The sequence below is a fragment of the Notolabrus celidotus genome, chromosome 16 (assembly GCF_009762535.1).
Source record: "Notolabrus celidotus isolate fNotCel1 chromosome 16, fNotCel1.pri, whole genome shotgun sequence".
Classification (NCBI taxonomy): domain Eukaryota; kingdom Metazoa; phylum Chordata; class Actinopteri; order Labriformes; family Labridae; genus Notolabrus; species Notolabrus celidotus.
The window spans coordinates 19,384,758-19,411,976 of NC_048287.1; the positions used below are offsets into that span (position 1 = coordinate 19,384,758).

Below are 27,219 nucleotides of genomic sequence, written 5' to 3' on the forward strand. Positions count from 1 at the left end.
ATTGTTTTGTTTCATATTGTATCATTTGATGTTATATTCTATGGTATCATATAAGACAATATCATCATATGATATTATTTTGTTTTTATATCATATCATACTGAATTGAAAAACAGAACCAAAGAAATCTGACTTAAGGCAAATGTCAAAAACATAAGAGACGAACCTGAAACCTTTGACCTCATTAAAGGAGGTTCACTAAAGCTTTACAGTTTTGTACTTAAGTGTCCTCTTAAAATGTGTCCAAAATATCTTCAAAGTCATAACTAACATTTTGGGATTATAATTATTTTCCTGGAGTTTTCACAAGTTACCTGGGAATGTCAGACATGAAGTGACTACGCATTGCAAAGAACTAGTCCAACCCATGACCTCAGATAAAACCACAAAAAGTTATTCTTAAACTTTGGTTTACAAGTTTAATTTAGTTTTTCCTAAAATATTAAAATACTGATAATAATAATAAAATATTTTTATTTGTAGAGCACCTTTCAAAACCAGGTTACAAAGTGCTTTACATGGGCAGCAAAATAAAACAGGCAGATCATAAAAACACACAAGTCAAGATAAAGAAATAAAACATATTTTAAAAGACATAAAATTCCCTTAAAAGAACTCTAAAGGAATACAATTCTTTCAAAATATATTTCTTAAGACGGTTAAAATAAAATAAAGTCAAATAAAATTCAGATAAAATTCGGGAAGGCTCTGCGATAAAAGTATGTTTTAAGAAGGGTCTTAAAAGAGCTCACTGACTCAGCAGACCTGATCTCCTTGGGCAGATGGTTCCAGAGTGTCGAACCCCTTACTGCAAATGCTCTGTCCCCTTTTGTTTTCATTTTAGTGTTTGGAATGAACAGTAAACCTCTGCCCGAGGATCTCAATGTCGGCTCATAGGGGGGTAAAAGGTCTGCTATATAGCTGGGAGCAAGCCCATGCAGGGCTTTAAAAGTAACCAGTAAAATCTTAAAATCAATTCTAAAACATACAGGGAGCCAGTGCAAGGAAGCTAAAACCGGAGAGATGTGGTCGAATTTTCTGGTTCTGGTGATAACTAGTTAGCTTCTTAGAAACATTTGTAACCTTTGTATAGAGCCAAGCTATCCATCTCAAGTCTTTACACTAAACTAATCTAAGGTGTGTATTGCTAAACTGTTTCTTAACAGAGTATGCTTGTGCTGCTGAGGTGCTACTCACTCCGTTCATGAGGTTTTCATGGTCTCCTGATGGATGTGCATTAGCAGCCTTCTTCTGCCTACAATAAAAGAGAGGGATGGGAAGAAGAGAGAAAAGAAATAGTCAAAAGATGCAGGGCTGTGTGATCATTGTTGCTTGAGCTCTTAGCTTAACAAAAAAAAACTCAATCAGTATGCTTGATGTCTGGAATGAGTTTGAAATCACTCAGTAGGTATACAGAACATATTTTCAAATGAAATGGATCTGGTTTGAAAGTTTCATGATATATGTTTGCCTTTTCTGTCATCTCGCTCCTTTCACTATAAGTCGCAATGACAACAGCAAAACTGGCATTAAACTGCATACATTTTCTTTTGTTACTAGTTCAATCAGTATTTTTGCATATTTATCACACAGTACAGTACAATGACTTAAGTCTGTTATCTGCATGGACTCCTGTTTGCTGGTTTTAGTCTTAAAGGTGTTGTTATATAAACTGTTACAATACTAGGGTTGAAAAAAGCTAAGTCTCTTTAGAGAGCACACAGATTCATTTATAGTTGTTCCTTTAAAATCATGATATCCCTGAAGACATTCTTTATTTACACATAGCAGAACATTTTCTCATTGTTGCCACACCTATGAGCACTTTTGCCAAGAATGCTCTCCAAGGTATTCAAGCTATTTTCAACTCTGCAATGCACAGCCAGCATTTCCAGAGAGAGTGGATTTTTCTCAGTTATTTGTCTGCAGGATGTGGCTATATTTAAAACATGGAAATTCTTATCTAACACTTCAGACTTTCCTGACATGTCTCAAAATATGCATGCTTTCCCCCCTAACAAGAGAAGTGATCATATAAAGGTCAGTACTGTGCACGTTTGTCTGTGTTGGTGTGGCTCACCCCTTGCAGCTAGCACACAGAAGCAGCAGTACGGAGAGCAGCAGCAGGGCAGTGAGGGTGCTGAGGGTGACGGCAAGGACCAGCTGCCCACTGCCCAGCCACGACGCCACGCCAGTGGCAGCTGCCGCTCCTGACCCGAGGACACCAGCCTCCGGTCCCCACCACACGCCACTCAGCACCGGAGCCATGACGCATCACACTGTGGGAGGAGAGGACATCGAATAGGTACCGCCTGAGGTAACAAGAGAAAAAAACAGAGCTTAATTTTAATGTGTCATTTTAAGTATTTGCAGACTAAAACCCTATAAAGACAGTTCAACAATTTACAGACAATTATTTCATTTTTCAATTACACACTAACACCATTGAGCAAACAAACCCTGTTGACCCTAATGTAATTTTACTTAAAATCTAATAAAAATGCTGTGGAATAACCTTCACATTTTCATTTTTATCCCATTCCAAATGACTATTTGGTCAAGGATAAGTACAGTTTTCTGAAGGATAGATTAGTTCTGTCCTGTTGGAGCTGTGTCATTTTTGGAGCAAACACGCAAAATGTACTTGAAATTAGAGCAGAATTAATCATCCCTTTGTTTCATTATGAAACAGCAACATGGACAATTTGAGTTTGACACTACTAGACTGAAAATATACTTATATGTACAAGCACATGCTTGAAACCATGAAATCTTACTTCTATGCAGACCTTATGATCACTTCACTCCCTTAAATAAACTAAAACCAAGACAGTGTAAAAAAGCTCACATCTTCTATGAACAAGAAGTGCAACTTCAAATTATGCCTACTTGTGGCCAGCAGATGGCAGTGCATAGCTTATTCAGACTGCAGTGCAGACAGTGAGTCTGCTGCAGTGGTCCCCACTTACACACAACTGGTGTCTGTCTGGGCTCTGCGCACAGCATAAGCAACCTCATCACGTCTCCATCTAAAAGCCAAAGTTTGCTTTCTCTGAACTGATGGAACCCCTGATGTTATCACGGGTGATTTATGGCACTGTGTGGTGTTGCGGGTGACTCACAGTCGGAGGGGAGGCAGTGGTAGGGATGAGCTTGTGTGCTTCTCTAAGCCTCAGAAAACTCTGAACAAATAAATGTGTAGTAGAGGGTTTGTATACCACAGCGTGTGAATGGGAGGACATCTGCAGGATATAATAGAAATGGAGGGCAGACAGTGTCGAGCTAGAGTTACATCTTTCGGTCCTGATACCTATCCAGATTCCTCCACTTGATTACATGTAGATATTGAGAACATCTGCAATAGTACTTCATTAAAATGTAAATGTTTCGTTATATTTACCACTTTGGGGGTATATACTACCCCTGTATCAATGTGACATGATTCAGTTATGCCATTATTGTACGGCCAAGCTCAGTTCACTTAAAAGAATCCAAATCTTCAAGGGTTCAACCGTACAAACAAGCGAAGCTAATGTTAGCTTGCAGTCTCTCCCAGTGTCCTGTGTTCTTTAGAGCTATTGTTCTGGAAAAGATGAGACGTTATTTTTTAACAGGGGCAAAAAATGTTTGGAGTCAGATCAGTGTGTCATCAGTATATATGTACTTCAAAGACAATGAATTGCAATATTATCCTAATTAGGTAATGTTACACTCTGCCTCTGGTACACTGCACAGCCTTTTTTCCCGCTTAAAACGGTAATTGGTAGTAGCAACCATGCCATGAAAAGTATTGCTGTGATGACTGATGAAACCGTTTTTTGTTTTTTGAGGGTGGGGTAGGGTGGGAGGAGGGGGGGGTAGTATTTAATCTGCTCATTACCTGGCATGCTTTCCAACACTGATACTCTGACACTGCATTTAAGGCTGTATCAGAGGCATTTCGGACACTGTTGCAGGAATGAAGAGATGATTGTGGATGCGAAAAGGTAAGGTGACTGATAGGAGAAGACTGGACTGCACAGGATTGATATTGAAAAAAGATGGCAGTGTTTCCTCACTGTCAGTTTCCCCCTATTTTTTACATTTCCTCTGACTTTTCATTAACAGAGACAGCTACAGCAGATTGTGGGATGGAGACAAAAACTGACAATCTCTCTTTCCCCTATCTGTTCAGGGGTCTGCATGAGCTGCGGTCTTTTAACATGTGTGTGTAGATGTATACAAATCAGAATCTGTGTACTGAAAACTCCATTGTCTCTCTCCTTCTCCTATGCTAATGTGATGTGGGAGTGTGGGACACGCTCCCCGTCTTCTAGCAGTGAGGGGAAGTTTTGTGACAAGTCAGGCGGAGCCGCCGAAGCCAATTTTAACTTCTTCTTCAAAGGACACAGAGGAATTCCTGTTTTTGTTGAAACGCCGGTTGTGTTTTCCTTCCCTGGATGAAAAATACTCCGGGGCTCATGTTGCTATCAGTGTGTGTGGCTGGTGAGAGGCAAACACAACCTTACCTTGACACCTTGGATGATTAGTCAGCTTGGCCTTGCCTGGAAGAGAGCAGATAAAAAACGAGAAGGGGAGGATTACTCCTATGAGGAAGGAAAGCATTGAGCTGAATATTATCCTTGGAGGGTGGACGGTGTTGCTTCATGTGTGTGTGTGTGTGTGTGTGTGTGTGTGTGTGTGTGTGTGTGTGTGTGTGTGTGTGTGTGTGTGTGATTGAATGTAGGTTGGCTGGACAAATGTGTTTGAGTGGCTGAGCAGAAAATGATCTGGGTGTGTGTTTGTGATTTCAAATACCCTCATCAAATACATATTGGACAACAGGCTGCCTTTCAGACTCACAGACTCACAGACTCACAGACTTTATATTCACACATGCCTTAAACATGTTTTCAGTAATCACTCACACACTCACACGCACACTCTCACACACACACACACACACACACACACACACACACACACACACACACACACACACACACACACACACACACACACACACACACACGCACACACACACACACACACACACACACACACACACACACACACACACACACATTGACTATTCTGCCCCTGTAACTGATTGGATAGTAACCAAGAGACATCACATCTGAATTGCATCATGAAACATGCAATCAACTGTATAACGTGCACTCTTTGACATCATGAACACAAACGCTCACACTCCCCAGGCTCTAGTTTTTCAGACTCTAACACAGGTTGCACATAAAGGTAAGAACACATTCCCACCCCGCAACATTTAGACCTTGATCGACAGGTTTTCAGCCTCAATGTGGTCAAAATGTGTGCATACTTCCACCCTTACCACAACCAATCCCTGATAAATGTCCTTATTTGGTTTGTCTGTGAAGCTTGTGTCCAGGTGTCACTATCTGCCGCCGCTGTGTGCCAGCGAGTGTGTGTGCCTCTGCTGGCACTTAAACCAGAATAATTACCGGCTGCCACAGCTCTTTGTCACCATGGCAACATTCCCTTCTTCCCATCAGCGCTATTTATGGTGGTAGAGAAAAAGAAAAAGATCACAAAAATGTTTAGAATGCAACTAATGACACGGACGATAATGAAGCAGCAGGTGGTTTGAGTGTTAAGGTATGTTATTGATTTTGTATGTGGGGGTGTGTACTTGAACAGGATGATGATGATGATGATGAATGTGATGAAGTCAAACTAAAAGTGTTTGAGATTCTTGTTTTTAAAGATTTTAACCACATCTTCTGGCTGTGTTTGGCTGATTGTGTAGCCTGACCTTAACACACGCTAACTGGTGTTGATGATATACAGTATATGGAGATTTTCTAACCTGTGTCTCATAGCAAGTAAGGTCACTAGTATCTTCAAAAGACAATCTCCATGACTAAGACTATGCATACAGGAGCCGTTTTCCATTTATGTCCTACTCATATCACATATAACCTGCTGCAAAGAATCTTGGCGTCTGGTTTGACATCAAATTAACGTTCAAACATCATATCTCAAAACTTGTACTTGTACAGACGATTTTACATGCTTTTATCTCCTCACGCCTGGACTACTTTAACAGTCTTTTTCACTGTCTGCACAACAAATCCCTCGATCGTCTTCAAACTGTACAGAACTCAGCTGCCAGAGTTTTAACCAGAACCAAAATAATTTGACTACATCTCTCTGGTTTTAGCTTCCTAGCACTGGCTCCCTGTATGTTTTAGAATTTATTTTAAGATTTTATTGATTACTTTTAAAGCTCTACATGAATTTGCTCCGAGCTATATAGCAGACCTTTTAATACCCTAAGAGCCGGCACGTGCACTGAGATCCTCGGGCAGAGGTTTACTGTGCATTCCTAACACAAAAATGAAAAAGAAAGGGGACAGGGCGTTCACAGTGATGGGTCCGACACTCTGGAACCATCTGCCTGAGAAGATCAGGTCTGCTGAGTCAGTGAGCTCTTTTAAATGTCTTCTGAAAACATACTTTTATCGCAGAGCCTTCCCGGATTTTATCTGAATTTTATTTGACTTTATTTTATTTTAACCGTCTTCAGAAATATATTTTAAAATAATTTTATTCCTTTAGATTTCTTTTACATAATCACAAATTCATCACTTCCAGGTTGATGAAAAACTTGGAAAAATTGAACAGTAAAACCCCAGAGAGATACACGGTCAGAATTCAAACTAAAACATCATAACTAATAGCGTGTAAGCCAGGGTTAAAAACAGCTACTGTTATGGTAACATTCAGCACATACCACATGACTACCGTTAGCTAGGAAGTGGCCAAAAGCTAATTGGTAGTTCTACGCATATTAATATGAAAAAGGCTTAAAGGTGACATATCATGCAAAATTGACTTTTTAATGGTTCTTTACCTGAAATATGTGTCCCTGGCATGTCTACAAACCCCCCGAGAATGAAAAAAATCCATTCTGCCCCTGTTTTGATTTCTACACCTTTCTGGAAATGTGTGTAAAACGAGCCGTTTCAGACTTCCGTGTTTTTGTTACGTAACAACAATATCCGGTCTGTCACGGAGTCAGAGCTCGGAGCTTGTTCAGCCCATAGACTGTATAAAATAATACTGAATCCCTCCCCCGTTTTTCATTACCTGCACAAATGTGTGCTAACAAGGAGCTTAGGAGGGAGGCATGCTAGTTGTAGGCTGTCTTAATAAACACAAAGGTCGGTTTTACTCCCCACGTCTGCAGATTTGAAGATCTAGTGGATGATTTTTATTTATCATGGATAAGTGCTAGCGCTAGTTAGCATAGCCACATAGCTACATGTTCGTAGCTGTGTACCAAGACACACGTCTACATACTGATGAATAAAACAACAAGAAACACTAAATCTGTGACCAATCGTTCAGAAAGGTCCTGCTACAGGCGCCTCTCCGTCAGGATCAGATTCAGAGGGTTGAAGTAACGCGATCTCTGAGCAGCCGTGTATATTCAGCCAACATGTAAACATTAGATCAACGTGCTGGAGAGCCGAGGCACATCCACTTCCGGAGGGGGCGTGGTCAGAGGGAAAACAGAGTGTTCTGATGAGGAATGAAGAAGAGGACTTTTCAGGCATGCCAAAATCTGATTTCAAAGTGTTTTTTTGAGCATAAACTTTAAAGACATGTTTTGGGGACCTCTTAGACCAATATATATTGATGAAAAAAGCGTGATATGTCCCCTTTAATGCCCAAACAGCTAACATAACCTTATCTAGAAAATATGATTAGCTAACTTACTTATCAGCTAACATAATGTTAGCTAATGTAATGCTGGCTACGACGTTCTAATGCTGGCAGTAGTTGTTGTCAAACGGTAGCAAATGGGTTCCTGTCAATGTTTTACTCTGGCCAGATTTCCCTCCGGAGTTTCACTGTAAATTGTTATATTGGACATTTCTAAAAGCCTAATGAAATAATAACAATCATTAGAAAACCTTTATTTTTAGATCTTGCAATCTGGAACACAGCTGAACAACATTATAACAGAATGTGAGCCTCACACCCTGAGCATAACAGCAGAGGGAATAGCAGAATATGATGAATTGAGCCACTCCACCAGAAAGGGAAGACATCAGTGTGGTTCCAAGCTTTAGAAGACACCACTTTAACCTTGTGTTGAGCTTTTTTTGTTAATAGAAAGAGGCTGTTTCTGAAGTATAGTGACCTGAGTTTCAGTGTTAATCTGATGTGATGCTGTAAGTTTACTTTAGCTAATGTAGGATCGGAATCATTTTTATCTAACAAATCACTTGTAGATTGTTTGTATATATCTGTAGTCAATCAATGTGATTTAAAATTGTATATAACGCTGTGTAGTATTCAATGGGTTCTTTTTATAAACGGTTACAATGGTGCTGAACGCTGTATCATTAAAGGCTGAGTCATGGTCTGCTCTGAATCAATGGGAGCAACTGCTGATGTGAGAACTTCATTTTTGATGTGAATCAGTTTTGTCAGGGCTGATCCAGCGGAGCAGATGGGTGCATTCCTGGATTCATTATTTATTAAACAATGTGACAAAGACACTGCAAAAGCTGTGTTAAATTAATTATGACATTTTAAAAAAAACTGTGAAAAAAGCAGCCTCCTGCATGTGCGAAGCTGTAACCAGTAACAATAACCAGATTTTGACAGGATCAGAACCGACTGATGTGGATAAACTGTCAAAACACTGACTAATTCATCAGCATATTATCTAGCAAAATACAATAGCATTATAAGCTGTGTGGCATCTTTGTAAGCTTTCAGTAATAATTGGGGGAGAAAATGAAGGCACAATACATGTTAGAAATGACATAACAGCCCTTTTACAGAATGAAGATGAACTCATAAAAAATAGAAGAATAAAAAAATAAAATCTGAGGTCACAGGCTGACTTGGGTTAATTAAAGTCAGCTAAAATTAGCATTAGCAAACCTTGAGAAAGACAATTGCTGTCTCACTGATTAAACTATGTCCATTTGTTAACTTAACTTTTCCCAACTTAACTTATTGTTTCTGCATTTTAACTTTAATCATGATAGCCATTTTGTGCCATAATTGCAAGTGCAACTTTTAAGGGTTAAAGCGCCTGTGAGGAACTTTTGGTTTGTGTTGGTTTCTGGCGCCCTTTGTGAAAAACACAGTACCTCTTCTCTCTTCACTGATTTTGCCTGCACTTGAGTTGGTTTCACTAATACAAAACGTCATCCTGTTTTCTCTTAACAGTAAAATGTAACACTTATTGAGAATTATGGGAATTGTTAGCAGCCAGTTTGGTCAGCATATAGTCAATGCTTTCACCTTACACCTACCCTGCAGGAGCAGTTTCAGGTATTAAAAACAACAAAATAGAAATATTATATGTAGTTGATTATGGACAATTTCTCATTAAGAAGTAACAATATTAATTTCAGCCTGTTTCGAATGAGCAAAAAACTCCTCACTGGAGCTTTAATGTATGTTAATGTTAATATACTAGCCCAGCTTTCAGGTAGCATTTTGTCTGGGGTATGCCTTTTTTGATTAAGACTTGTAATGTTTAATCACAACAACTTTATAAACCTATCATTTAAGTCACTACTTGAGAAACACAGTATTTAATATTTTTACATTACCAGGAAAACAACTCCTAAGAACTGACAAATACCAAGCACCATGGCAGAATCCAGATTATCTGCTGCCCAAGGGCAGTTCAACCTCAGCAGGTAAAGTTTTTATCACTCTCGTGGTGTAGCTCTGTTTCTCATGGAAAAGAAAGAGAGAGAGACAGAGAGAAAGAGTAGGCGGCAGAGCCAGAGGTCAGAGTGCAGTGTATGAAAACTTTAGCTAATTGGCTGGAGGAGTGTTTACCGGCTGGGTCTGAGCCACTTTGTATGTTTTCCCTTTTCAGAGCCAGGGCTGTGTGCAAACAGTTTTTTCAGACAGGAAGAGAGCTTGTGGTTGTGAGGAGATAACTCCTGAATTCAATCAAAACTGTATTGCAGTAAAATATTAAAATTTTCTCTGAGTCAAGGAGCTGCACCTTCCTCCAACCTCTTTCCTTCCAGATATCTCTGTCTCCCACTCTGCCATATTGGATTTATTTACATAAATCACCATCCAAACTCAAAAGAACCTGTTCAGTAAACACAAATTTATCTCTGTGTAACAATACTGACTTAATTCTCTGCTAAGTCCTAAAATATGAATACACTAAACTGTCAATTATTTCCTCTGAGGACACACTGTGCTTTAATTCTTGGTAAATAGCACACATAAAAGCTCTGAGAAGCCTTTTACAGTGGAAAACCAACAGGCCACCACCATGTGATAAAGCCAAGGGCTACAACTGTACTCTCTCATGCTGTCATTCTTTTTCTTTCAGGCTATAATGAAAGAAAACAGAAGCCTTGGAGGAGAGACAATCAGGGTGTCTGTTTTCTGTTTCATGCCATAGAAAATAATTGACTGGAAAAGCCATTTGAATAGGAATGTGTTTGGGGAATTAAAGGCACAAATCCAATTTCTAGCTTCATACAGCTGCACACACACACTTCGAGAGACCTGAGACTCACCACAAGCCCCATCAAAGCAAAACCCTCAATGCAAAACGATAGAGTCAGATTGAGAGAGTGTGTGGAGAGGTTTCATCTGTTGGACAAGCTGTTGGGTATAGCAGCAAAAGATAAAGAGAAACGGATAGAATTAACATTCACCAACAGAGGGGTGCTTCAGTTTCTCTGTGACACCCTCCTTCTGCAGGGTCCTCTGGGTGCACACAGACAGGGAAGGTTTACAGCTGGATGGCTGCTGAGATATGAGCCCCAGGAAGCTTCTCAGTGGAGAGCCAGAGGCATTTCCACAATAATAAATAATCCAGTTTTTAGGAGAGAAGAAAGGCTCGACTTTCTTGGAGAAAGTAGTCGTGCAAGTTTGCAGCACAGCAGGAATCTGAAGTTCCACTTGGAGAATTACAAAAGAAGAAGCGAGGAAAGTGATGACTGGAGTTTATTCCTAACAATGAGAGCGTCTGCCACGTTTGCAGAGAGTCCGTTTTGTGCACTGTTTGGGGAAATGAATCGGGAGATATCGTTACAGACGCATTGTATGCAAAAGTGCTGCTTCATCTAATTTTCTGTGATCTTTCTGGGCTGCGAATACATGAATATATGCAAAGACGCAGTATAGAAGTAAACATATCACACCCTTGAAACAATAATTTGTTGCTCTGCAGCAAGAAATAAAATTAAACAACAACCTAGAACCCTGCAGGGTCTCTGCACTTTGTTCACACTGAGCACTAAATCCAATTAAAACTGAGAAGAACTTTTACGCATCAAAGCCTCATCTAACTCTGTCTTCTGCCCTTTGTCATCCCAGCCTCTCACCCACAGCATGCAGCAAAATGCTACATAGCATTGTTACTTTGCCAGCGATTGGCCAGGGGGAGTGCTTCCTTTATGGACACTATTTGTGGATGGCAATAGTAATCAATGGCCTGCCAATCAGCTTAAGAGGTTTGTACAAACACAAATGTTAAATAAATAAAAAAAAGTACACCTCCGTACATATACATTGGTCTTACAAGAGAAAAACATTGAACATGGATGCACCGTTTAATAAACACACCACTGACCATCTTGTGTCCTGACCTGAGGGCCATTTGGACGATGGGGGGTGGGAGGAATGGGGGAGGGGAGAAGAAGGATGCGGGTGCTGCTGCCAAGTGGCGAGAGAGTGCAGCATAAAGAGAAGAGAGAGACAAGAGAGGGATGGGGGTCATATAGACTTGCAGGGAGCATGATGACACCAAAAAGGAACACAATCTGATAAAGCAACACACACAGAAACACAAAGCCAGGGTGGGTGGATGAAATATATCTTCTAACAGGATGCATTGCAACAGGGACCATCCCCTGACTGAGACAATTCAATTAAGTACATTAAAATGCATGCAAACATTTGCATACAGACAGCCATTTGTGTTGTAATTGCATTATGATGAATAAAGAAAACACACACTCTTCTCTTCCTTTTCTGTTCCCTCTCTTCAAAAACACACATACACACACACAGCCATTAGTAAATGTCTCATAGCTAAACCTTATGGAGGGTTATATATATATGAGGAGTGTGTGTGCACCTAGGGGAAGGGTGTGTAATTCTCTCTGTCTTGATTCCAGTCAGTTTGGCACAGTCTAATTTACTAATCAGTGTCCGTCTGTGTGTGTGTGCGCCTGCAAGCTTGTAGAAGCAGCAAAACAGGTGCTTCTGATCAAGGGACATCGTTAGCATTACCATGGCAACACTGCCCCATCCTTAGGGTTAATGGCATTAACATGAGAAATTGATCCATCCTCCCTAAAGGAGAGGGGGAAATTGAAACTGCATAATTTAGAGTCTCTCCCCTCTCTCATATTACAGATATATGTGTGTGTTAGATCTTAATACACGCACAAGATCGTGTTCACTCTCTTTATCAAAGATACGACGGCTGAATCTGCTCGCCACGGCCTTTACATCGATCTCCCACTGGGGACTCGTAAACGCAATATGAGGCATTCTCCCAGAGCAGATAAACGTTTCAGCTCCCTGAAGATTCAAAAGAGATACAGCGAGCATCTTCTCTTTCATTCCTCCAGCATGAAAACATATGTGAGCAGTTTCTTTTTCCTTCGTGCCGCAATAAAAATGTCTTACATATATATGAAGGGTGGCCTTGACTTTCCCAAATTTCATCCTCATTTTATTTTCCATTGATTGGCTTCCAGCTGCAAGGCCGCAGAAACGGCAACATGTCTTCACTGTAAATGATCCTCTCTCTAAGCACTGCAGCATCCTGCCTTGACCTCGCAGACCCATCACAATCCGAAGAGTCTCTTGTGTTTATGTGCATGGTTTGTGTAAACACGTGTGTGTATGCCTGCCTCTGGTTAATGTCACACAGCCCCATGGGACAGAGACATTTCCTGTCTCCCACTCCTCCCCCCTTGGTTTTCGAGGACACCGTTGACCGTGATGTCTCTAAAAAGCCTGCAGATGTTTTTGTGCAGAGAAACAAAACTAAATCTGAAACTACTGTTTTCTAATTGTGACAACTCAACAGGGACTGGATCATGAAGAGTGCATCTCTGAGTTTGGAGGATGGTAACCTTATTTTAGAAATAAAAAAGCTTTTATTGTAGAAAATGTTCAACATAATATCAGATTTGTTTTTTGCCACTCTTGTGCTTTTTCCCCTCTTTCTCCTACTTTATCTACCCTTTTATCGCCTTTTTTCCCTGAGGCCATTGCTCTGCATTTAAATCATTTGGACTTGATTCTGTGTGCATTTGTTCAGCTGAGCTCAACATTGTGTGACTGTGCGAGAAAGAACCCTTATAGCTTTTCAATTTCAGTTCCTCTTTCTCTCCTCCCTCTCTTTCCTTCTTGTGAAAAACAGCTTTCTGAGACTCTCTTGCTCTTGTCGTCCTTCCACATGATGAATCTTTCAATTTCACTTCTATCTACCACACATGTGGTTGCTGCTTGGAAAGAGGAAGTGTTGCCAGTGTGAAAAACCTCGCCCAGCAATAGAAAACATGGCTGTCTGTGACACCCATAACCACGACTGCCCTTTGAATATGACAAACCAAAACTTCCTGGCGCTATGGTAATGGACGTGTTTCAGCCACGCTGCTTGAAACAAACATCACTTATATTGAAATTAATTGAGCTTAAGCTTAACTCCCAACAAGAGATGTGTTCTTATTTAACTCACCATCCTGACAATGCCCAATTATTCCTCACATTCAGGCATAAAAAAACTGTCCTACCATTGTCTCCAATTGATTAGCTTTGTGACAGCGCCGCCGCTCTGCTAATAATAAAATGCTAAAACAAAAGTGACATTGGTAATTGTGCAGCGGAGCAAATTTATGTGATTAAACAAACCAGTCAGGCGTGTCATTCGAATATGTAAATGGGCAGAGTGGAGCATGAAGAAAGATGGATTGTTGTAATGATTTCATGGATTGTCACTCAAGTTGTAAGTGAGCTTACTGCAGACATCAATGCAGGGACAGGAGCAGAGGTTCGAGGGTTGGGGTGGGGGTCATTGAACTGTTGAACCCTCTGGGAATGGGAGGGTAAGGAGCATGGACACGGTTGCTCAGTCAGGGTTGTAACAAAGAAAACAAGTGGGAACCAGAAAGGATTAGAGAAAAACAACCAGTAAATGCAATGAACATACTAGTCAGGGTAACTCTCTATTCGAAAAAATTGTAGCAACACTGAATTACCCAGAAAGAGACTGAAGAACCATTCTGACCAATTGCAGTGGAAAATAAAACATTAAAAACACAAAATTAACCAGTAAATTCCCTGAATTCAACAAAGAAACTGTAAAATTGCTAAATAAACCAGTACTATCATTGACTTAACAATTGTTAGGAGTGATAGGTGCATTCAGCCTTTTTTACCTAACTTAGACTGGTTCTTATGTGGGAAATGGGGATTGAGTTCATTCGTGACTGGTTTGTCCGACACTTTAAAACATACCCTTTTCCTGAGGTGTGCCCATAGACTGTAAAAAATATGGACGTAGTATCCGTGACGTCACCCATCTGTTCCTGAGAGCTGTTTTGAAGCAAATCGACGGCAGCAGCCATATTGGTAATGCGGAACTCAACTAGGCAGAGTGTGATGTAGTGTGAGCCTCTTAGCCAATGGCTGTGTGTTCCCGACCGGGAGTCACGTCAGTCATGTCCTTATTTGGGCAAAACTCATAATCTTAATATCTTCTGAACCGTCATGTTAGAAAAAAATTCACCCCCCGTACAGTGTGTGCCATTAGAGAGATTAGCGTTGTAGGGCCATCCGTTTTTTGAACCAGGCTGTAAACATGTTTATTAATGCTGCAAAGATCGTCTTTTTCCCATTCATGTCTATGTGGTTTCCGGTGTTTCTGCAGCCAGCCTCAAGCGGATTTTCGATGTATTGCAGTTTATATCACTTCCGCATTGGCTTCATCGTTTGAGACCGGAGTTTGCCGCTTGGGTGTGCCCCAAGAAGGTGCTTGGTCTCCTTTAAAATGACATCACAAGATTGAAGTGATGAGCTGCAGCTGGGATGTGATGTGATGAGGGTGTCAACCATCGATAGACCCATGAACTTTGGAGAACCAGTTTGTTTCTTTTAAAGCTAACCCAACCAAACAAAAAAAGAAACTTGAACTCACAGAATAACTTTGGGCTCGCCACTCACCACCACGCCGTCAAGAGTAAACCGGAAGACCAGCGTGCAGGTCTGCTGACCCCTGCCCATTTCCATTAATGAGAACCAGTCTCTTTCTTTCAATCTGGTCTATTGTTTCACTTTTCATTTTCAAGCTGGCTATTATGCTACTGCATACCTGAGATTTGAGGCTGTCTGTAACACAAGTGAAATCATCAAATCAACAAGTGAAATCACTGAATAATTCAGTAAAATCTTAGAATTAACCTGTAAAATCACTGACTTAAACGTTACTTATCACTAGATTAACAAGTAAAATCAAAACTAAACCAGTAAAGCCACTGTTTAAACTGGTAATATAATTGAATTTACCAGTTAATCACTGAATCAACCTGTAAAATCACTGTGAAAAACAAATTCAGCGAATAAATCAATAAGATCACTTTCATTTACACCTAAAATCACTGAAGTAATCATTAAAACCACTGATTAGACCAGTTAAATGATTTGATTTACCAGTTAATCCCTGAGTCAACCAATACAATCTAGATAGATTACGTTAAATCACATGGTTCAGTTAAATTAACTTATCATAAAACTTCATAAACAACTAAAAAAATCAATATAATTACTAAGCAATCTAGTAAAATCACTGAATAAATCGGTAACATGGCTAAAATAAACCAATATACTCACTAAATCCACCTGTATCTTTAATGAATAAGGAAGTAAATACTAAATAAACCAGGAAATTACTGAACAAACCAGTTATCACTGAATAAACAAGTCAGGGTTAACGTTAGAAATCTAGTAATACATTTACAACTTTTGCTGTGAGTGTAGGTCTGTCTTCTTTGATTTCCCCACTCAAGTCATGCTGACGTTGAAAATTAAACCTATATATATATATATATATATATATATATATATATATATATATATATATATATATATATATATATATACACACCACCTCTTATATAAAATATATAGTGTTTTAATATTGACAGACTACATGCATTAAATTCCTCCATCACTGTCACCTTGAGATGAAGATTAGCATTAGAGAGAGTGAGAAGCAGATCTGACCACATCATTATTCAGTGGCATCGGCCTTTATGCGCTGAATAGCCGCCAGGATAAAGGGATTATCTGGGTGGACAGAATAGGATGAAGGATGTTGTGTGTGTGTGTGTGTGTGTGTGTGTGTGTGTGTGTGTGTGTGTGTGTGTGTGTGTGTGTGTGTGTGTGTCATTCTAAAAGCTGCTAATGAGATGCAACAGATGCCTAGAAATGCATGATCTCATTCTCACACACGTAAATTAAGAAAGTGGCGATGCTTTGACAACATTTGTACACACACTTCCCCCCTATCAAAGACACATTAACAAGCACACACACCATTCTTTCTTCTTATAAATCAAACACACACACCTTTAAATGTTGAGGCTGCTGCTCGCCATCAGAGCTGCTCTGAAAACTGCCACACAGCACTTCATTTATCTCCCCCTGTGACACCAGCCTTTTGGACAAAAGGCGCAGGGCAATAGGGGGAATTAATAAAAGGTGTGTGTATATGTGTGTGTGTGTGTGTGCAGACGAGTAACTGAAATGAACATGTGATCCCTCTTTACAAGGCTCTAACCACAGCAGGGGTGGCTTTATTAGAAGACCCAGACGGAGCGAATGGTAGGGGGTCGGACCCTTTCAACCCTCCATAAGGTTTAGCTATGAGACATTTACTAATGGCTGTGTGTGTGTGTATGTGTGTTTTTGAAGAGAGGGAACAGAAAAGGAAGAGAAGAGTAAGGACAGGGGAGATTTAGGAGTGAAGAAGTGAAGAATTGGAAATAGGATGAGGTGTGCTGATGCAGCTTCTGACCTTTTAGAGTGAGACATTTTTCACACACTCGTCTTCTAGTTGGGATTGTTCAATATCACACAACACACACACCCCCACTATCCCTCCCCGTTTTTTTGGTGATCTACCTCTCCCTTGTCCTTCTTCTCAAATAAAACACCAATTCTTCCTCTGTCTCCCCTTCCCTTGTTTTCATCTTCATACAATTTTATCCCCACCTCTCGTTGTCTCTGTCTAATCTCCCTTTCTCTTCTAACCCCACCTTTTCTCCCCATCTGAAACCCCTCGTTTCTCACCTTGGCCCCTGTCCCTCTGCAGACCATAGCATATTCAACATGTCTGCCATCCTGTAAAGATATGGTAAAATATGGAAGCCTCCAGGAACTTAGAGGGCAAATCTGCAATCAGAATCAGCAGCTGGGGGGAGGGACGGTGGACAGTTTCGGTGGCCAAGAGGGGAGGGGGTTGGGGCCTAAACATTCAGGCAACCTCTACAAGAGCCAAGAAGAGGGGGAGGATGCTAAAGACATGGCAACCCCACAGACAGCAATCTTGGGGTTTCAGGTTGAATCCATCCAGTGCACGCTTGAGCAGCTCCAGAAGATTGCAGGAGGTAGATACAGATCAGCCTCCGTCTTTTTCACTATTCCATTTGATTTTCTTGTTTCACAGGCGGAAGCTTATTCCATTTTTCACTGCAGTAAGTGGGAAAGGAGTATTTTCTGTAAAAAAAAAAAATAGGCACTCCAAGCTGGAGAAGAGGATTCAAAACAAGCAATGCATTTTGTGTTTATGTCCAAAAATTGTTGATTTTGTTATCAACCTAAACAAACGTACTACTATATAAGGAAAGCTTGCCTTTATGCCTGGAGTCAGACATGAAGATTGATGCCACTATCACGTCTGTGCCATTGAGTGTACATAAACATGGATAGTGTGCTGCCCACGTATTTTGCAGCCAAGGCATGCGCAAAAGCAATTTGACTGGTTAAGGAGTACTGATGTCACGCCCATTCCCCTAACCAGAACACATTTAACTTAGCAATAAAACTAAGAAGATCCCCCAGGTCAGTACAGTTCAAAGAGGAACAGATTCTTGTGTCACTTTGAAGCAGACACTCATGGTTATGGAAAGTTTAATGACACCTTTGTAAGTGTTTTTCTGTCACTGTTCCTCCTCTCCTCTGCATTTGTCAACAGAGCTGTCCACCATGACATCCCACCCCTTCTTTTGAGCATTTCACTACTTGGAAAAAAGAACATTTCAACATAAGTTAGCCTAAACACTAAGTGTTAACTATCATGAAATAAACCATGCAACTAAAAATGATTTGACGTGTTTTTTAATTTGAGAGTTTGGCTCATGTCCCATGACAGGGACCAGGGTCAACATGGTAAAAAATATTCTTAAGCTAGCTGCTGGTTAGCTTAGCTTAGCATTAGGCCTACAACCGATGGTGGAGTGAGTTTAGCTCTTGACTGGACGCAGCCAAGAAATAATCAAGCAAGTAGTTACATAAAAACACATTGTTTGGATTTTGATATTAAGGACAAAACAAATAAGTCATTACCAAGCAGCAACCTCCGGTCTCAAACTATGAAGCCCATGTGGAAGTGTTGTAAACTGCAATTCATTGAGAATCTGCTTGAGGCTGGCTGCAGAAACACCGGAAACAAACATGTTTACAGCCTGGTTCAAAAAACAGCTTGGCTGTACGTAGCTAATTTCTCTATCGGCACACACTGAACAGGGGGGAATTTTTTTCTAACACGACGGTTCAGAAGATATTAAGATAACAAGTTTTTGCCCAAATAAGGACATGACTAATTGACTCCCAGACGGGAACACATAGTTGTTGGCTAAGAGGCTCAAACTCCGCCTCTTTACGTCACACTATGCCTGATTGAGTTCCGCATTTCCAATATGACTGCCGCCGTCGATTGGCTTCAAAACAGCGCTCAGGAACAGATGGGTGACGTCACGTCACGTCACGTCACTACGTCCATTATTAATACAGTCTATGGTTATTACCTGCTGAATATTAAATTTAGAGGTGCTGGTGGATGGAGATTCTTGCCACAGAAACTGTTTCTCTTGTGTCCAGTCTTTGTGCTAAGCTAAGCTAAGCTAAGCTAAGCTAAGCTAACCGACTGTTGCCACTGCTATCTACTTCACCCACATGTGTGATATCAATCTTCTCTTCTGTCAGAGGTTAAATTATTGTGAGTATTCTTTGTTTGAGGTTTTTTTTAGCTACCAATATCTTAAGTTTTTATGATGCATCAGCTAACAGAATGGTACACTTTTGTTTAAAAACCACTCAGCATTACACCCACCTGTTGTCAACAAAAAAAACACAGTAGTCCACTGCAAATGTTTCTTGACAACAACATACAAACACAGCACTTCACTTCCTCCTGCTAAAAACGGAAAGCTATATTCGACAGCAAATGAATTAGAGGGCGGATGTGTGAAATATGTATAAAACTGGAGAATATTTATAAAAAAAATTGGTCATGGCTGCCACAACCCTTCTCAAATCAGTTAATGGGGTTGGCTCACAGTGTCCCAAGGGAAAGCTGAAAACCAATGAACTAACTAAATGTGCATCAGAGCAGTAAACACAACGCCTGCTGGTGGCGGAAAATCTGCTGTCAGTCACACACACATGCATAATTATTTACGCACACACATGCAGGCACACTCTGGGATTCAGACATGAAAAATACAGCGAGACACACACACACACACACACACACACACACACAATCTCACACACAGAGTCAAGTGAATAGAGACGAACCAATTAGCAGGGGACAGAAATCAGCGAGACAGAGAGAGAGAGATGGAGGAAGGAGGAAGGAGTGAGGGAAGTGGGAGAATACATTAAAGCAGTGAGTGTGCAGGCAGCGGGATGAGAGGAAAAAGCAACCGAGACACCTTCACACTCTGACACTTTCAGGGAAGTTGAGGTGGCCAGAGGCAAATCCATCCTGACACGGTGGGAGGATAATGTGGTGAGATGTGTGGAGAGAGCGGGGCAAGACAGGGGTGACACTGACTGATATTATTCATAGAGTGACACGGAGGGAAAGAGGAGGAGAAGTAAGTGGAACATAGACATGGGCTTTTATACTGAAGGCCAGCTATACAGTACAGACAGGTGTCACTTTCAAAAGGGAAAGCTATTAATGCTGCAGTGGGGGGTTTGGCTGGAACAGGGTAGCTTCATACTATTGAACACCATTACTTACAGATATGCCACATAAACTAATTAACCGGTTGGTTTATCAAACGATTATTCTTCAGCAACTACAGTTATTTTTCATTTTAAAAGCTCTGTTGAGTCTTTCATTATAGGATGTAAGGATCTCATACATTTCTGTCTATATTCTATTTACTACGTCACACTACAGTGAACTAAACAATCACTGCAAAGACTCAAATCGTGCCCACTGTATTTGTCTCATTCAATTAAAATAATCTCATACTATATCATATCTGAATAGTGTGTGTAAGTTAAATAGCTTTCAGGGTAGCAAGTAAAATTTACTTCAGTCAGGACCACTCTTGTCAAAAGAATTAATTATTTGCATGCAGTAGTTATATTTGGCGCTATGGCTCTGTTCTGGGACCTCCCTGCCCTTCCAAGTGCCTACGTGGAATGCCAAAGCCTGAAGTGGGGAGCGCACACCTCTGCTCTCTTTCACGTGCATATGTGAAAAGCTGTAATAAGATGGAACATCTTATTTCAAGATCTGTGTTCCTAACCTCACCAATGAGTTCGAGCCTTGGTTAGTAACCCAAAGAATCACAAACACAAGGGACTGAAATGAGTTTCCTCCAAAGGGTGACTTGTCTCAGCCTAAGAGACAGAGTGAGGAGTACAGTCATCCAGAGGGAGCTTGGAATACAGCCACCACTCATGCATTTAAGAGGAGCAACTTAAGGTGGTTCAGATGGGTGATCAGGTCACTCCTGGGCGCCTCCCTTTGGAGGATTTTTCTAGACACATGACACTAGGAGGAGAGCCCAGGGTGAACCCAGAGCTTGCTGAGGGGATTTTATAACCAAACAAGCTTGGGAACACCTTGAAATTCCCAAGGGGGAGCTTGAATACGTTGTTCTGGAGAGGAAGGTTTGGGTTAACTTGCTTAGCCTGTGACCTTGTAACCTGGTCCGAGATAACTAGAAGATAATGAAATAAAACAGAAAGAGCTTGGTTGGACTTTCAAAATAATTGCTTTAACTTAAAATATTAGGACTTTTGGACATGCAACCATTATAAACACATGGCAAACACTGTGGAGAGGTCATTTAGTCATTAAGAAAAGTGCCTTCACAATATGTAAACTAAAGAAAATCAACTACTCATTAACATTAATTATTGCTTTCACACATTAATGGAACCCCCATTTTCTGGATGTTTGTTGGACCAATCCAACCTCCCCATTCCAAACCACTGCAACGTCATTGAGACATCATGGTTTTGATACTACATCATCTCACTTTAACGGCACATCAGAGCAAACATGCTAGAAGCCTAGATCATGAAATGAAGCAAAAGGGCTTCCTAAAGTGTCAGCCTTGGCACATTGGGACACTGTCCAAGTTGCCATATTTGACCAATTTGGAGTGGGAAAGGGCTGCAAATACAAACCCCTACATAAGGCCAGCTGGCAAAAAGCATGCTATGCTGCTATTTAGATGCATAAAACATGATTTAAATTAAGCACATTCTTCAAAAATATGAAATTTGGTGCAAGCTAATGTGCTAGCCCTAACCCAATGTGAAGAGCATTGACTTAAGCGTCATTTGACTCAAAGAACTAGTTGGGTTTATCCACTATTTTTCTCCTTCAATCACTAGTATATGAACCACTATACACTACTCGGCACACACACATATCTGAGCTCTAACCCCCCACACTCTTCCAGAGAGCCCCTCCATATCAAGAGCCATTACATCACAGCGTTTGTAAATTACCTCTCAGCGCTCCTGACCGCTAACTCATATACAGCCATTAGCCAAGCCCCAGACACTTAACACACTCCTCACAGCTCCGACCCCTCGAGTGATGCTGGTGGTGATCTCTCCTGCTGATATCACCCTGGGTGAAATGTATAATGCAACATATGACATCATATTATGGTGATAATGACTTGTCTTTATGGCTTAGTTACTTAAAAGACTTCCTGATGGTCTATCAGCGACATATCAATTACCGTTAATCAGGCTATGAGAGCAGACAGGAAGTAGCTCTGTGTAGATGGTAAGGATTTCTCAACGGAGGAAGTCAGTCACAAAAATGCACATTGGTGTCTTTAAAAAAAGACTGAGGTCAACCACCTCTTGATCTTTGTTGGTCAGCAATTTTTACATGGTTTCTCTGCAGTTTTCACAACTAAATAGAAAAGATGATGAAAATAATCTCTGACAATCAGAGTCTGAAACTCCAGCTGGACTTTTTTGTTATTGTTGCTGGCTTAAAGGGGAGACAGAAAAGGGCAACCAGTTTGCTGTGAGCGTTCACAGCAAGGAGCATGAAATCATCTCCCGAGGAGGAATTTACAGCATTAACAGAGCCTGAGCACAGATTGCAGATTTTGTCCTGTAAGCTGCTTGGCCACAAAAATGACATCTGAAATCCCTTCAGCTCCTACGACAAAAGTTGGAGTGTAAGATTTCCAGGAAATCCAACAAAGTTTGGAACAATCCATAAATTTAATTAATCTGCAATCCTTTCAGATGCAACAAAAAAAACTTGTAGTGTTCTATTTTCTGGAAAATCAAAAAAATTTGAATCGTTCAATTGGCTTGCCTTCATCTGCAATCACCTCCCTTCTACAAACACGCTTGGCAACCCACAGCAGAAACTAATATGAGCTCAAAATGTGTAGATACACAGATCAAAGTGTCATAGCGTGATGCATGTAGGTGCACCCTGCAAACATTAGACATTCCCACTTTGAACTTCAACTTCAGGAGTCCACTAAAGGTTAAAGAGTACGTCAGGATGTGTCTGTATGTGAGAGAGCGAGGGGTTAAGCTCTCGGGTGAGTACAGTTGCCAATTGTTTTCAAGTGAGAGGTCTAAAAATATCCTAAACAAACACACACACACACAAACAACACATGCACACACTTCCACACGTACCTAACCTTCCCGGGCAAATAAGCAGGGGAACAGAGGGATTCCCGAGAGGAATCAGTGGAATGTAAACAGGCCACCCATACACACAGTCACTCTCACACACACACTTACACACACACACAAACTCAGAGTGCTTCATCAGAGACCGTGAGAGGACGGCTTCGGCTAGAGAAAGACACCCCAGAGAGCAGTGCAGTTTGTTGGGATCGTCCTCTTGGTTTACCCCCTTCTGTCCCCTCACTGTCCTCCAAACGGCCCCATGAGATGCTGCGGGAATGCAGCTGCATGCTGGGAAATGTATCAACCTTCACCCTTCTGTTTTGTGCAAAACATCCGGTGTGCAAAAATGTGGGTAAAATCATGCTGCTGCACTCTAAACAAGGGGCGGTTAAGATTAAGTGACAAAGTCAGAGTATTATTGTTATTATCCCTCAACTCAATGTTGCACACACACACACGCACGCACGCATGCATGCACGCACGCACGCACGCACGCATGCACACACGCACACACACACACACACACACACACACACACACACACACACACACACACACACACACACACTTATACGCATGCAATACTCTATTCTAATCCTGTGAATGGCTCAGATAAGTGACATCAGCTCTTCTCCTGTTAATAAAACCCTCTGGGTCACACACCACAACCACAATTCCCACAATCCTTACTGTGCGTGTGTACTAAAACATTCTACCCAAGATACACTTCAGCATGGTTCAGGCAGCTATGATTGATTACACTGTTAGTTTTTGGGTAATGTAGGGGGAATTTTACACAGTGCTTTTAAACAATTTACACCAATTCAAAGCACAAGCCCTGCCATCTTTAACACTTTCTTCTCCATATGATGCCATTGTTGTGTTATTAGGCCTATGGCTCACATTACCAGCTGCTCTAGAAATTACTTTCTGGGTCGCCAGGGGATTACTGAAGGGCTAACGCTGGAGCACACAGACCTAGGGGCCACAAATGGGTCAAACAACGCTTCATTTTAGGAGCTGCTAAAACAATGAAACACCCACAAGTAACCTTGAACGCTCATTCATTTCAGACCAGGAAACCACAAGGGGGCTCTTTGCACTTAATATGTAAGGAAAATGTCTAGACCAGAGAAAGTAAACAGCAGCTTACTTCCTGTGTTTTGGCTTCTCCTTGCTGTGTCCTGTGTTTGGCTTTGGCGCTTAGCTTAGCAGAGGTAGCCTTCCCTCTGCATGTGGTTATGGCAGCTATTGTTCTGCTGACAGGCCTCTTATAAACAGCTGGTTTCATCCAAGTCTCCGCTGTTTAGCTGCCCACAAGTTCTGTAAAGAAAGACACAAAGGAGGTTGAGGTTGTCTATCTTTGAAAGGGTGAACTCCCATTGTTTCAAGTGGGAGCTTCTTTATTTAGCAAGGAGAGGGACTGTGTTTATTCCAGCTTTTAAGACCTTAGAGCTGGTAGTGTCTGTACAATTGGCCTTAGAGATGCTGACACATTTGTTTAGAGAACCACATGAGGTGGCAGACAAAATCATCTTGAGGAAATAAAAACCCACAAAAGATCACACTTCTTCTGATAGCTAGCAAATAAAATGTGCTTTCAAAGTTAAAAAAAAGCATACTTTGATGCTGATATGATGGTTTCAGAGTTCGCTGTATGGTCAAAACAATCTCATAAAATAGCCAGTGTGCAAAAGAAAAGGTGTCAAACCAGGCTCTTTCATGTGAAGATCTTAAAAGGTGAAGAAAACGACGACAGATGTTTGGAGTTAGTCCAAAGAACCTTACTCCATCCTCTGAGACTGCTGCAGGAAGTGAAAGAAACAGACTTAAAGGGAAGTAGAAGAAGACATAAATTGACTGGTGCAGCAAAATAAACTCCCTGCAGACTCAATTTAGTCCCTTGAGGAAATCTAAGCACCTTTGGGAGGCTAAAAACTCATGTAATATAAAAGCTATTGACCAAAAATCTCTCGCTGATGTTTAACTCGAGCACATAGTCCTCACTGAACACACTAGTGCTTGTTATTCACCTCAGATTTCTATGAATAATTGATCAATGCGCAGGGCTGTTGATCCATATGATGACTCAGTAATGAGCTCCATAATCTGCTCTTGGGATTTGCTGGTTTGAAGACACAGTTGCTGAGGGATAGAGATTTTATTTTTTTATAAGATATAAAGTTAGGAACCATAGGTATGATATGTGACATGTGTTACAACCTGGACTCAAACCTGCTACACACATGGTGCTCATTAGTGCCCTGACCCATAAAGAGGAGCTGCTGACAGTGCACACAGACCTGCAGTCTGTCAGGACTTGAACTCAGCATTATGGTCCTGACGACGAAGACATTGATTCGCAGAAATCGATGTAGAATTTACAGAATTTACACAACCAGTGCTAAAAGAGTGAATAATTTGTCAGGAAATTAATCACAGATTTATTTGGTCTGAAGACTAATTTGTGGCTCTTTAAAGTGTATTTTGATAGAAGTGTGTGGCATCGGGGGTGGGTGTTTGCAGGTGTTGCTGTGCAGACACACTGGAAGCAGCTAAATTGCCTCGAGATGTGCCACCCGCCAACACTGCCTCACTTGCCCTGAATTTAAGAGTCTTCTCAAACAAACCAAGGGTTGATTTTGACATAATGAGGGAGAAAAGTTGTGGTTCTCACCGCAGGTATGCCAGAATGTTTTGTGAAGGAAAGCATACAGTTGCAATAGAGTATGAATATGAGCAAATCAAAAAATGTGCTGCAGGCTTTCAACATCATTAGGTCCCCTACTATGCATGTCTTTCAGTTATACATGCAGAGATAAAACAACTGGATTGATTAGTTGATTTGGGAAAACTACATGCAGCATTTTTGACACCTGACTGGCCATTTATTAAAGCCACTGTAATGAGTTTTAGCTAGTTGTGAAATAGATTGATACGAGTAGTGATGCTTCTTAAGATCTAAAAAGAAAACGTTACTTTAAGTTACAGATTTTAAAAATGTTCATATTGCAAGTTTGAATGCCTTCAAGAGCTGCAAGGGGCGAGGAGTCAGACCAAATGGTTGATAGCAAGCTGAAGAAACAGCCTTTCTTTCTGTTTTCAAAAGCAAGTAATCAAAGTGAGTGATTTGACTATTTAAAGAAAGAATATATATATATATATATATATATATATGTTCTGTATATGGCATGTATAGAATATATCCAGAAATAAAGACAAAGTGTAAGTCTTTCCTTATTCCTTAAAAGTTCCTTATTGCAGCTTTTAATTGTAACTAATGAAAATATTTGCTTGTTTGATTGTAAAACATGCATAACTTGCCATAATAATTTTGTCTTTTTTACAGTCTCCAGTGATCATGTTTCTTTTGGGATGTGGACCATTAGTTGTACAAGAAAAGAAACTTGAAGTTTTCCTTTTAAAAAAATGATTTTAACTTGCTGTTGCTTGTGTGGTCTATTTGTTGTGCTCATCTGTTGCTCAGTCTATACGTTGCTGATAGTCAATGCCTGATGCAAATGTGTATAGGACTGTTAAATGTTGTCCTGTTGTGTCTGTGTGTGTCTTCTTTAACATTTCCTTATTGCTGTTTCCTGATTTTTCCTTATGTAGCTTTTAGTCATTTTTTAATCGTATGGTGCTATTTGTATTTTTCTTTTCTTCCCTTTTTGTTTGTTTGTTTGTTTGTTTGTGTTTTGGTTTCTCCTCTACCTTCTTATTTTGATTTTATTTTACTTTATTTTATCCTTGTTTAATCTTGATCTTTTTAAGGAGCCTTTTTAACATCTGTCAAGCGACTACAGTTGTAAACTAGCCTTTGGCTAATTCTGACATATTTACAGAAGTGTTAATTAATATGCATGGTCCTTTTAAATAATACATTAATAAATAAAAATAAAATCTGTATAAATAAAAGCTTAAGTAACAAACAAACTTGTAAATAACAGAAATCTTGTTTTGGTGTTGAAGGTCTGGTAATATGTTGTCATAATATGCTGGAAAACCTTAGTAATAAAACAC

At 40.5% G+C, this 27,219-nt stretch overlaps 1 protein-coding gene across 4 annotated transcripts in view; it reads right to left on the reverse strand.

Annotated features, from left to right (window-relative positions):
- The window catches only part of pag1 (phosphoprotein membrane anchor with glycosphingolipid microdomains 1), a 70,380-nt gene that overhangs the window by 16,200 nt on the left and 26,961 nt on the right, over positions 1 to 27,219 (reverse strand). For 2 of the 4 annotated variants that reach the window (XM_034705573.1, XM_034705572.1), the window contains exons 2-5: positions 24,350 to 24,519; positions 4,509 to 4,544; positions 2,081 to 2,312; positions 1,198 to 1,255 (exon numbers count right to left, since the gene is read on the reverse strand). In XM_034705573.1, the coding sequence (XP_034561464.1) occupies positions 1,198 to 1,255; positions 2,081 to 2,268 (246 nt within the window). In that variant the 5' untranslated portion in view covers positions 2,269 to 2,312; positions 4,509 to 4,544; positions 24,350 to 24,519. The remainder of the gene's footprint in view (positions 1 to 1,197; positions 1,256 to 2,080; positions 2,313 to 4,508; positions 4,545 to 24,349; positions 24,520 to 27,219) is intronic. The other 2 variants (XM_034705575.1, XM_034705574.1) reach the window with 1 other exon arrangement.